Source organism: Hyla sarda, chromosome 10, assembly GCF_029499605.1.
Source record: "Hyla sarda isolate aHylSar1 chromosome 10, aHylSar1.hap1, whole genome shotgun sequence".
NCBI lineage: Eukaryota > Metazoa > Chordata > Amphibia > Anura > Hylidae > Hyla > Hyla sarda.
Window position 1 is genome coordinate 128,778,272 of NC_079198.1, and position 13,863 is coordinate 128,792,134.

The window sequence follows — 13,863 nt, forward strand, 5'->3', positions numbered from 1 at the left end:
GTGGCAGTATTATAGTAGTTATATTCTTGTACATAGGGGTCAGTATTATAGTAGTTATATCCTTGTATATAGGAGCAGTATTATAGTAGTTATATTCTTGTATATAGGAGCAGTATTACAGTAGTTATATTCTTGTATATAGGGGCAGTATTATAGTAGTTATATTCTTGTATATAGGAGCAGTATTATAGTAGTTATATTCTTGTATATTGGAGCAGTATTATAGTAGTTATATTCTTGTATATAGGAGCAGTATTATAGTAGTTATATTCTTGTATATAGGAGCAGTATTATAGTAGTTATATTCTTGTATATAGGAGGCAGTATTATAGTAGTTATATTCTTGTATATAGGAGCAGTATTATAGTAGTTATATTCTTGTATACAGGAGCAGTATTATAGTAGTTATATTCTTGTATATAGGAGCAGTATTATAGTAGTTATATTCTTGTATATAGGAGCAGTATTATAGTAGACATATTCTTGTATATAGGAGCAGTATTATAGTAGTTATATTCTTGTATATAGGAGGCAGTATTATAGTAGCTATATTCTTGTATATAGGAGCAATATTATAGTAGTTATATTCTTGTACATAGGAGCAGTATTATAGTAGTTATATTCTTGTATATAGGAGCAGTATTATAGTAGTTATATTCTTGTATAAAGGAGCAGTATTATAGTAGTTATATTCTTGTACATAGGAGCAGTATTATAGTAGTTATATTCTTGTACATAGGAGGCAGTATTATAGTAGTTATATTCTTGTATATAGGAGCAGTATTATAGTAGACATATTCTTGTATATAGGAGCAGTATTATAGTAGTTATATTCTTGTATATAGGGGCAGTATTATAGTAGTTATATTCTTGTATGTAGGAGCAGTATTATAGTAGTTATATTCTTGTATATAGGAACAGTATTATAGTAGTTATATTCTTGTATATAGGAGCAGTATTATAGTAGTTATGTTCTTGTATATAGGGGGCAGTATTATAGTAGTTATATTCTTGTATATAGGAGGCAGTATTATAGTAGTTATATTCTTGTATATAGGAGGCAGTATTATATTCTTGTATATAGGAGCAGTATTATAGTAGTTATATTCTTGTATATAGGAGGCAGTATTATATTCTTGTATATAGGAGCAGTATTATAGTAGTTATATTCTTGTATATAGGAGGCAGCATTATATTCTTGTATATAGGGCAATATTATAGCAGTTATATTCTTGTATATAGGAGGCAGTATTATATTCTTGTATATAGGAGGCAGTATTATATTCTTGTATATAGGAGTAGTATTATAGTAGTTATATTCTTGTATAAAGGAGGCAGTATTATATTCTTGTATATAGGAGGCAGTATTATATTCTTGTATATAGGAGCAGTATTATAGTAGTTATATTCTTGTATATTGGAGTCAGTATTATAGTAGTTATATACTTGTACATAGGGAGCAGTATTATAGTAGTTATATTCTTGTATATAGGAGGCAGTATTATAGTAGTTATATTCTTGTATATAGGAGCAGTATTATAGTAGTTATATTCTTGTATATAGGAACAGTATTATAGTAGTTATATTCTTGTATATAGGGGGCAGTATTATAGTAGTTATATTCTTGTATATAGGAGCAGTATTATAGTAGTTATATTCTTGTACATAGGGGGCAGTATTAAAGTAGTTATATTCTTGTATATAGGAGGCAGTATTATAGTAGTTATATTCTTGTATATAGGAGCAGTATTATAGTAGTTATATTCTTGTATATAGGAGCAGTATTATAGTAGATATATTCTTGCGTATAGGAGCAGTATTATAGTAGTTATATTCTTGTATATAGGAGCAGTATTATAGTAGTTATATTCTTGTATATAGGAGCAGTATTATAGTAATTATATTCTTGTATATAGGAGCAGTATTATAGTAGATATATTCTTGCATATAGGAGCAGTATTATAGTAGTTATATTCTTGTATATAGGAGCAGTATTATAGTAGTTATATTCTTGTATATAGAAGCAGTATTATAGTAGTTATATTTTTGTATATAGGAGCAGTATTATAGTAGTTATATTCTTGTATATAGGAGCAGTATTATAGTAGTTATATTCTTGTATATAGGAGTAGTATTATAGTAGTTATATTCTTGTATATAGGAGCAGTATTATAGTAGTTATATTCTTGTATATAGGAGCAGTATTATAGTAGTGATATTCTTGCATATAGGAAGCAGTATTATAGTAGTTATATTCTTGTATATCGGAACAGTATTATAGGATGATCCAGTCTTGTGCAGGTCCACAATTCTCTTCCTGATATCTTGGCTGATTTCTTTAGACTTTTCTATAATGTTACACACAGAAGCAGCGTGTTTTTGGTGTGCATTAAAATACATCCACAGGTGTGCCACTAGTTAACTCAGATGTTGCCAATAAATCAGAAGTTTCCACAGACATGACATCATCATATGGGCTGTCCCAAATTGTGTAAAGGCATAGTAATTCTAGTGTATGTAAACTTTTGACTTTGCAGAAAGTAATAAAAAAAATGCCTTAAAAAATTATTTCTCAAATTTTTCTGGCATTTGGCAAATGTAAATAATTTTGGTAATCCTAATTGACCTAAAACGGATAAGGCTAATTCTGATTTCATGTCAGATGAGAAAAACAGGCTTTTTATGTGTCTTTTTATATAGTGTATGTAAACTTTTGGTTTCAACTCTAACTATTATAATGCTGTTATAATATTGTTTTATTCCCCCATAATTCTTTTTAGTGAGTCTATTGTTTTGCATATAAGTTTCCCTTCAATCCTTTTCCTTGGCTCTACATTTGCACTTGGCACCAGGACTTTAGTAATTTGCCTCCAGTTCTCGGGTCTTTTCAGGTTTTGCTTTAATTGAACAAATTACAAACTGAGGAGTCTACAGTCCGTTCATTATCAAAACAATATTGGTTTTCCCAGTAAAGATTTAGAGCGGAGCCACAATTGTGCTTTATAACATAGAGTCTGGATCATCAGTCACTGTTACAGCCAAAAAGTTTCCGACAAAATGTCCCACAAGGCCGATCTTTCTACCATCTTGTTGTATCCCCAGCTCCGCCATCAAGACTGGTACTTAAAAATTGTGCCAGGTTAAAAAAAAAAGACAGAAAAATAAGACAAAAAAAAAGATCCGCTTAGAAAATGACCACTGCACATTAGAAATTACTTCTGGGTAATCCATATGATGATGTGTAAGACTTTAAAGGAGTACTCCACTGCCCCAGCGTTCAGAACATTTAGTTCCGAATGCTGGGTTTGGGCTGCGGGGCTCGTGACGTCACGGCCACGAACCTCATGACATCACGTCATGCCCCCTCAATGCAAGTCTATGGGAGGGGGCGTCACGCCCCCTCCCATAGACTTGCATTGAGGGGGCATGGCGTCATGAGGGGCATGGCTGGGACATCACGACTGTTCGCAGCTCGCCCCCAGCATTCGGAACTAAATGTTCCGAACGCTTGGGCAGTGGAGTGCCCATTTAATGAGAATTTGCCCCTTTAAATTAAAAGATTCTCAGTAAATAGAAGTCCTTGGGTCATACCGTTTTCTTAGTTTTAAATGGTAAATGTAGTAATGTACATAGAAGAGAGGGGACCCCATAGCAAAGATCAACTGGGCCCACATTATGGTGCTGTATTGTGACAGCTAGGACAGTAAGGCCTTGTGGTTGTTTACCTATTCACTTCCTTTCAAGAAGAATTGGGCCGATTCTATACCCATTTGCCAGCAATGCGGTTCCTCTGGGGAGGAGTTTCCAGCTAAAGTTCTTGCCACCCAGGAAGAAGAGGTTTAGGAGCAACTAGGGGCAAATGGAAAACCCCTTTAAAAGGGTAAGCAATTCAACAACAGACCCTAACAACAATTTTTTGTAGGTGTTTGGCCATTTTTTTAAATCTGGGCGACAAACGGCCTTGATTACAATTCCCATAGGGGTCATTACCCAGACTCCTCAGGTGTCCCAATATCACTGTATAACTAGTAATGTTTGCGCTTCATGAATCAGGGTAAGTTATCTGACAACAAATCGTAATGGGCTTTCTTGAGCCTACCTTAATTAATGATTCTAGGGGCCCACCTGCCGTTAAGAGCAGATACATGTTCACGCAGGAATCCTTTCAATAAGATCTTATAGGCCCTATTGACAAGTAACTGGCACCAAAGTCATCTTCCACTGGCACTGTCTACTCCTGAAGTTTTGGGGGCTCTGTATTATGTGCTTATTGTAGTCCTTTGGGCCAGCTTAACCATGTTGACAACTCCTATGTCCAAAACGGACTGACCTTAAGGACTGATATTTAACAGTGTCATCTTTTACTTTAGGGACAAATGCCTTTTCCGTCATCTAAAGACTGACGTCAGTCATAACAGTAATATATTTTTGCAATTTTTTTTAAAGTTTTGTGCACCAGTAATAATATAAAAATCTTTAGTCCTGTCCACAATATGGGGTAAACTGGGTGTGAGTATCGGTTATGCGGGGTTAGTCCACCGTTTTCGGTTATAAAGAGGCGGCCATTACAAATATGGTTGAGATCCCTTCCAGAGGGCGGGAAATGAGTTCAAAATGGGCCAATTCAATACAGCATTTGGGACAAGCTACGTCCTGTAATGGGGGCTTATCAAGATTTCAACACGAGGTCCATAAAAGATGACGAATAAAACCATTTTCTAGACCTTTGAAAATAAATAAGGCCACAAATGCTGCTTTTGCATAAAAAAAAAAAATTCTTGTAGCAGGAGGACCATGTTCCTGCCCCCCCCCCCCCTCCCAGGTTCTGCATTGCAGTGACTCCATGTCTGCTGTTATATGCATCATCTAAGTAAAGAAGAAAACAAGAAAAGTAAAAATAAAGTGCTTCCGTAGCAAAAGAAAACACACAGCATGTCGCTTCTCCTGTTCGCGTTTTACAATATTCGACAAAAATTTCAGTGTGTACAAAAAATTTCTATAAAAAAACTAAAAGAAAAAACCATTTGCCCTATGGGGGGGTCCCATTGAGGAACGGGATGGTTAACCCTGTTTTGAGCAGGACGATGTAAACAAGAACACTTCCAGCGGCGCAAATGACGACCACCAGAGCTGCTTTAAGGAAAGAAGTTCTGCTCCTGACGAAGGTGCTGGGCGCCATGACAGTCAGCAGGGCCGTGCTCACGGCTAACGTGTAAACGATGGAGATGCCGGTGTTTAAAGCCACGATCTTTCCAAACTTGGCGAAAGGGGCGATGATGCAAAAGAATAGCGGGATGGTGGCTATGACCGTTGTAATCGCGCTGGACACGATCGCTACACCAACATGGCGGACGGCTTCTGTCACTCTCCACTGACGACATGCCAGACGATCCTAAAACAGGAAACATGCAAGAGAGGTAATAAATTCCTGAGGTCTGGATTGGTATTTATAAAACCAAGTGTCGGCCATGAAGTATAGCTATCGATAAGGTCAACAAATTCTAAAAGTAAACAATTCCAAATTTCTATTTTGTGTCACAAAATGCAAAAGTGATAAACATATGTGTGTGCAGATATAAACGAGCAGCGGCAGTATGAGGAAAGGGGAGGGTGGAGGGGTCATAAAATTGTCTGCAAATTGACTAAGCTTATAAATATTCTGGCTGAACCTTTAAGCCGTCACATGAGGCCGATGAATAAATTATACATCGCAGTGGTAAATTCAATGCCTTGTTTTCAGTTTTCCGGACACTAATGACTTGTTACGCTGTGATGGACATAACAATCTTGACCCATTTACAGTGAATGACAGGAATGTAAATTTCCCGAACGTGTAGAATAATGCGGAGAGACCGTCTCATGCTGAGGCTTTGATCTGCTGAAAGTCTGAAGCTGCAGGATGGCGGGCAGGCTCTAAAACATCAGAATAAATAGGATTTCTAGAGATTGGTTGGGGGTCTTTTAGAGTGTATGAAGTCATATAATGGAAGTCATGGCGTGAGCTGGAATTGAATAGCTGAAGGACAATGAGTATATGTGGACTACGATTAAATTTAACAAAAAACGTTGTAATTTGCATGACGTAATTTGTATTATTATATAGTAATGTAGTATTTACGTTTAATTTTCTTTCACATATTGGTATGGGAGCATTAAAAAAAAGAATCTCATAGGTAAGCACATAATATGGCCTATTTGTAATCAAACAGTATTCTGGATTTTGGATAATAATTTTTTCTAGATAATACACATGTTGGGCACACATTAACTAGATGAATCTTCATTATGCTGTGGACATCTTCAACAGATTAGAGTGGGGATTGCATAAATCGGGGTAGAGTGTAACCCCATCACAGTTCCTAATCTAATCAACATTACTTATCAGACTGATCATTTCTGCACAGACCATCTCTGACATTGATCTATCAGCATATATCATGTCTCTAAACTGATTCATGGTAGAAATATTGTTATTGACTAAATCAATTATATCATCTATACAGGTAAGGTAGCAGTAAAATAATTATCTGCTATATCCTATAATGAACATGTGTTTAGTTAGCTGATAGTAGTGTAGATTTTGGAGAATTTTGATACCTACATAGTGCACCATATTATGGACATACTCTGCCGATCAGAGGGGGGGATTAGATGAACTGGGGTAGAGCCTGACCCCATTGCGGTTCCCAATCTAATCAACATTATACATCAGACTGATCATTTCTGCACAGACTCTCTCTGACAAAGTCGATCTATCAGTATATATAATGTCTCTAAACTGATTCATGGCAGAAATGTTGTTATTGATTTCACTAAATTAATTATGGCACCTGTACAGGTAAGGTAGCGGCAATAGTATTATTTGCTGTTTTCTACTGTGTGTTGTACATATGCTTAGTTAGCTGACAGTGCACGGTGTAGGAATCAAGATTCTTTAAAACCCACATTACACATTACTGTCAGCAAATGTACATTACAGAAAACAGTACATAATGCTATTACTGCCAACTTACATGTATAGATGCCATAATTGATTTAGTTAATCAATAACAACATTTATACCATGAATCAGTTTAGAGACATAGGCCTGCATTTATCATTGTAGGTGTAAGTAAAGAATTTTTCTACCCCTTTTTTGTGTGTGCTGGTAATGTGTAGAAGCACCAAATGTACTAAAATGGTTGCAGTGCATTTCACAAATTTTGTGCAGGTCACATTTTCTGAAATTTTTCTCCAAACATATACCAAAAAGCTAAGCTAATTCTGGGCTGGTGTAGTTTAGAGACTTTTCAGTAGCTTTGTACCTTTTTTGTACCTTTTCACAAAAAGGAGCAGTTCATAAAACCCTTCCATATCATGTGTATTGCCAAAATCAGTGGATTGCAACTCAAAATCAGCAGAAATGTGTAAACCAAAAGGCGCAAACAAATCCTGCTCACGCCTTTTTTTGCACATTTTCTAGACACAAAAAACAGTCTAAAGACAAGGATATATTCTGATAGATAAACTGTCGGAAAGTATTTGTGCAGAAATGCAGTCTCTCATGTGTAATGTTGATTAGTTTAGGAACTGCAATGGGGACAACCTGTACCACAGTTCATTTACACTCCACTCCAATCTGCTAAGTATGTACATAATATGGTGGAATCTAATGTGTTAGTGCACAGTGTAGGAATCAGGATTCTTTAAAATGCACATTAGACTCCACCATATTATGGACATACTCAGCAGATCAGAGTGGGGTTTAAACAAACTGGGGTAGAGCTTGACCCCATTGCGGTTCCTAATGTAATCAACATTGCACATCAGACTGATTATTTCTGCACACATACTCTTCAACATAGTCGATCCATAGGCCATAGTGTGCATTGAGAAATTATATATATATATATATATATATATATATATATATATATAATCTTGTTCTCCTGAATAGAAAAGCAGATAAAGTGTAACACAAGCTATGTTTTTTTTCTGTATTGTTATCAGAGGAGGACATGTCAGTGTATGCATAGTCTTGATGTGTTAGCAAAGTCAAATGTGTACAACGACCTTATGAAGAGTTGGGTTCACGATCCAACAACATATGCTATGAACAAATCTTATTTACCTCCATGAGATGAAGGGGAAGATTTTCTCCAGCCAGAAGATATCCTTCCACTAAATGGACGCAATAGTCGACCGAAGATCCGACAAGTATCGATAGAGAAATGGCCTCGACTGCTCCCATCTCCCATCCCAGCCAGTACATGATTGTCACCACCAGACACACAACGCCTACACCATAACAGGAGACAAGATCTGGTCACTCTTGGTTATATATGAGTTACTCTGATATCACATGATTACTGCACTTAATACCACCGGGAAACATGGCAGCCATAAGAGCTTCTAAAAGGAAAATCACTTAGATTGTTTAGGGCAGAGTTTTCCAAAACAGTGTGTCTCCAGTTGTTGCAAAACTACAACTCCCAGCATGCCCGGACAGCCTTCGGCTGTCCGGGCATGCTGGGAGTTGTAGTTTTGAAACAGCTGGAGACACACTATTTGGGAAAACACTGGTTTAAGGTCTGGAATGGCAAATATATCTAGTGCTGCCGTATTGTATCACTACAAAACTTCTATTAAAACATCTCAATCCTTTCAGTACTTATCAGCCGCTAAAGTTGAGTTGTTCTTTTCTGTCTGACCACAGTGCTCTCTGCTAACACCTCTGTCTGTCTCAGAAACTGTTCAGAGTAGAAGCAAATCCCCATAGCAAACCTCTCCTGCTCTGGACAGTTCCTGAGACAGACAGAGGTGTCAGCAGAGAGCAGGAGTCAGACAGAAAAGAACAACACAACTTCCGCAGCTGATAAGTACTGGTAGGATTAATATTTTTTTAATAGAAGTAATTTACAAATGTGTTTAACTCTCTGGAGCCAGTTGATATAAAAAAAAAAAGTTTTTGACCGGAGTACCCTTTTAACATTCAGGTGTATTGGAAAGCTAAGCAATACAGAATATCAGAGCTCTATAAACGCTGGGCGTGCAACATTATGATTTGAATGACAAATTCCACTCTGCTACATCTCTATGTTCAGTCTAATAATTCCCTCCTTCCCTCTTTCATCTCGCACCTGTTTGCAGACAATGGAGCAGTAACAATATTCCTAATGAATATAACGCTCCGCTCCGGTGACTGCTAAACAGACCCGATGCCGCCCAATTCCTCATTGTATCTATAGACCATCGGGTGGTAATAGACCATGAAACACTGAGTGCACCAGAAACGGCGCAAATTTTGGAATGGAATGAAGACAATGGCTGGATGAGGTGCGGCTTATTATAGATGAATATTATTGTACTCATAATATACTACATAATAGAAATGACGGTTCATACCTAGTATTGTAAGCAGCACCGGGATCAGGAGCAGGACATGGGTAGTGAAGATGGCCACAGCGGTCACACAAATAGCGAGGGAGAGGATGAGACCGTACAAGGCGCTCTGCACACCTAGAAGATAGATCGAGGTTATACACAGTACACCCCTGACATCTCTATGTGTATCCTGTACTGATCCTGAGTCATATCCTGTATTATACTCCAGAGCTGTACTCACTATTCTGCTGGTGGAGTCACTGTGTACATACATTACATTACTTATCCTGTACTGATCCTGAATTATATCCTGTATTATACTCCAGAGCTGTACTCACTATTCTGCTGGTGAGATCACTGTGTATATACATTACATTACTTCTCCTGTACTGACCCTGAGTTATATCCTGTAGATCTTTTATTAAAATTTCAAACATAACAATAAAAAAAATTACAAAACATAAACATACCATATCCGACAGAACATATCAATATAGCGAATCGTAAAACCAAACACCATAGCATAAAATACAACACCGGTCCACCCCACACTCATTCCTGCACACAAACAAATATATACATTATTTACAAAAGACAGATTCCTATAATACCCATTATACCCATGCCATACTAATAAACTATATACACCAATATACACTAATACTAAATGTGAATTTCCTGGCCCAGTTGCAATACCAAAAACCCAATACCAATAATATACCAAAAAGAATAACAACAACAACAACAATAATATATACAAAATAATAAAAAACCAACACAAACAAAATAACACCACTTTTTTTTTTTTTTGGCCCTGAGCTGGTCCCGCATCCCATGCCCCCAGTACATGTTACCAGACGTCCATGAACCAGTCCAGGATTTTCTGTATATATAAAAGTCCCATACAAACCCCCTCCCCCCTTTTAACCCACCACCCAACCTAAACTAAACCCAAACCCCAGGTGGCATCACACAATATATACAGTATATACATTACATAAAATATACACAGACTAACAATATATACAATACATAAGTATACAAATAGACTACAACAATAAATACAATAACAAATACATATAACACTATAAGCCAAACAACAAACCCCTAAAGCTCAAGTTCAGTGCCTGCAAGCCCTATATTACCATAAACCAACTGCTCAAAACAAAAAGACTAATGTGCCAGCATCAGCCCACCACCAGGGGGAGACAACGGGCTAAGGCACTTTAAAGGCAGAGCCCCTCCACAGACGAAAGGCCCTGCCAGCACCCAGCCTCTCGTACTCCAGAGAACGCACCTTCACCAGGTCACCGAGAATGTTCCTAACCACCACATCCACAGGGAGGATTTTACGCTGCGTCGACACTAAACACCGTGCATTCCACGTGTAGTACCTAACCACTGAGCTGACTAGGAATAAAGTGCACCGGTCCCAGCCTCCAAGGTTTCTGAATGCCCCATAGGTCCATTCCGCATAGGAGAGACTGGCCAGCCGAGGCCAACCAATGGAAGCGCCCACCCTGGTGTAAACCTCTGTGTTAAAGGGACAATGAAGCAGAAAATGCTCCATGCTTTCCAGCATGCCTCCACACTCTTCGCGGGGATCCTGAGTTATATCCTGTATTATACTCCAGAGCTGTACTCACTATTCTGCTGGTGAGGTCACTGTGTACATACATTACATTACTTCTCCTGTACTGACCCTGAGTTATATCCTGTATTATACTCCAGAGCTGTACTCACTATTCTGCTGGTGAGATCACTGTGTACATACATTACATTATTTATCCTGTACTGATCCTGAGGTATATCCTGTATTATACTCCAGAGCTGTACTCACTATTCTGCTGGTGAGGTCACTGTGTACATACATTACATTACTTATCCTGCACTGATCCTGAGTTATATCCTGTATTATACTCCAGAGCTGTGCTCACTATTCTGCTGGTGAGGTCACTGTGTACATACATTACATTACTTATTCTGTACTGATCTTGAGGTATATCCTGTATTATACTCCAGAGCTGTACTCACTATTCTGCTGGTGAGATCACTGTGTACATACATTACATTACTTATCCTGTACTGATCCTGAGTTATATCCTGTATTATACTCCAGAGCTGTACTCATTATTCTGCTGGTGCTGCTATTCTGCTATGGCACGTAAGTCCCTCGGCGGATTCCCCTCCCCCACCCTCCCCTCTTTTTCACTTACCCGCCGTGTTTTTCTTGTTCGTGCCGTTCTCCTCGCTTCCCTGCCGCGAAGTTCTATTGCGCAGGGAGGAGGATAAAGGAGGTGTGTCCTCCTCTTTCCCGTGGCCCAATCGTAACACGTCCTGCTTAGCGGCTGGCCTATCACAGCGTTCTCGGCCGTAATCACGCGTGATTTCGGCCCTGAGCGCTAGGGCTTAGCTGCTCCTCCTCTCACCATCGCCATTCGGGTGCGAGCGGTGAGAGGAACGGCTAGGAGCAGACGTTGTGTGATTATATAGTTATTTTCAGGTATTTCTACATCTTGCAGGGCTTCCCTTAGCAGGCCTATTACCCTACTCTATAAAGGGTATATATACCTTATATAACGTTTGCCATGTTTACTATATACAGGTACAGGGCTCCCATAAGCCCTTATTAGGTCACCTTACTGTACTCATGAGAGGCTATTGTACCTACCTAAATTGTTTAGCTACTTGGTAGCTTTCTATACTGATATGGCCGGAGAAAATTCTCAGTCTGCCATGGTAGGGGAGATAGTGCTCCCTGAGGCATTCCAAATATTATCTGCCTCCCAGATCCAGGACCCGATCAATAGGTCTGTGAAGGGCGTCCTTAGCCTCTGCATCTGCCCTTGATGTGCCTCACTACACCCCTACTGGGGAAACGGCCAAGAAGAGCAAGGCTCTTTAGAAACGTAAACAAGTTACGGTGACCTCCGAGTCCCCGGCAGGCGAAGCACAATTAATGCCACAGACAGGACCCACCATGGCCTGTCAACCTGCACGACTTGATGACCCTAACCGACCCTTGGGCCTCAAGGAGTATACCAACAAGAGGCGTACGTCCGCCAGGCGGGCTAAGCCAGATTCCTTTGACACTTCTGGCGAGGAATCTGCTGATGAATCTGACATGCCAGAGGGCACTGATTCTGGGTCTGAAAACGGCGATGTGGGCACAATGGCGGACTTTGCAGACGCCAATCCGGACATACCAGGTGAAGCTATCCTGGATACCTTAGGTCAACCCTTTTTTAACCCGGATGCCATCACACACCCCCGCTCGGGGGATTGGGCTCCTTTGCCCCAAGTGGCCAACTATCTTGAGTACTGGAGCCGGTGTGCTCTTGACCGAGTTAATAGGAACAAATTGAGGGCGGAATGCCCCAAGCCTTAAGTGGCCAAAAAAGTGGCCAACACCCCAGAAGTGGACCCTGTCCTTATGAAATACCTGACCAGGTCTGGCAAATATGCCAAGAAAGGTATAGAACGGTCGTTTAAGACCATTCAGGAAAGGATATTGTATCTCCTTGGTCCACTAACCAAGATCCTCAATCTATCCGAGCAAGCGGCATCCTCAAGCGATTCTGTGGACTTGGTCCAACTCAGAGGATGGGCACAGCGTGCCATTTGCATGCTAGGCACGGCTAATACCACTTGCTCTATTGAGCGACGTAGATCGATACTCATGAAGTTGGAGCCCCAACTTTCTCATCTTGCGGAGAATGAGCCAGGTCCCTCAGCCGAAGGCCTACTGTTTGGTGAGGACATAATAAAAAATATAAATCGCTTTGTCGGCTTGTTTACAAGCCTTGACAAGGCTCAAAACTCCCTAAAGAAGTCTGGCAACACTAAGGTTTTTAACAAGGCCGGCAGAGGTAGAGGCCGATCTGCCGGCCGTGGCAACTACTACAGGCCCTATGCTAGACCTCCCGCTCAACCCGACTCTCCACCTCAACAACAATACCCGCTGCCGGTGGCGCAACAGCCCCCTTCTTTCCTCCCCGTGGACGGCCCTGGAGAGGACGAGGCGGTAGAGGATACCCACGTTCTCGGCCACCAACTGGTGAGTACAAGGTCCTTATGTCTTCCGCACATGTCAGTGGGGGGCAGGTTGAGGTATTTTACCCACGTCTGGTCCACAATTACGGCAGACGCTTGGATATTGGACACATTAGTGGGATATCAAATCGAATTTCAGTCTTTACCAGACATACAGTTCGTTCCCCAACCTATTCGGTTCTCAGATCACAACAAGGTCCTCATAGACAAGGAGCTCCAGGAACTCTTAGAAAAACAAGTGGTGCAAGAAGTAGACCCATTGTCTCCCGGGTTTATCAGCAATCTCTTCTTAGTCAAGAAGAAGGATGGCCCTTATCGCCCAGTGATAAACTTAAGAGATTTAAACCAACATGTGACCTACCGTCACTTCAAGATGGAGGGTATCCACCTTCTGCGGGACCTCCTATGCCCAGGAGACTGGCTGGTGAAGGTAGACCTGAAGGATGC

The 13,863-nt window shown here is 39.9% G+C and overlaps 1 protein-coding gene across 2 annotated transcripts in view; it reads right to left on the minus strand.

The window, feature by feature from the left end:
* Positions 1 to 3,434: 3,434 nt before the first annotated feature.
* Positions 3,435 to 13,863, minus strand: part of DISP3 (dispatched RND transporter family member 3) — a 170,648-nt gene continuing 160,219 nt past the window's right edge. For both annotated transcript variants that reach the window (XM_056544641.1, XM_056544642.1), the window contains exons 19-21: positions 9,385 to 9,498; positions 8,111 to 8,277; positions 3,435 to 5,392 (exon numbers count right to left, since the gene is read on the minus strand). In XM_056544641.1, coding sequence (XP_056400616.1) covers positions 5,030 to 5,392; positions 8,111 to 8,277; positions 9,385 to 9,498 — 644 coding nt within the window. In that variant the 3' untranslated portion in view covers positions 3,435 to 5,029. The remainder of the gene's footprint in view (positions 5,393 to 8,110; positions 8,278 to 9,384; positions 9,499 to 13,863) is intronic.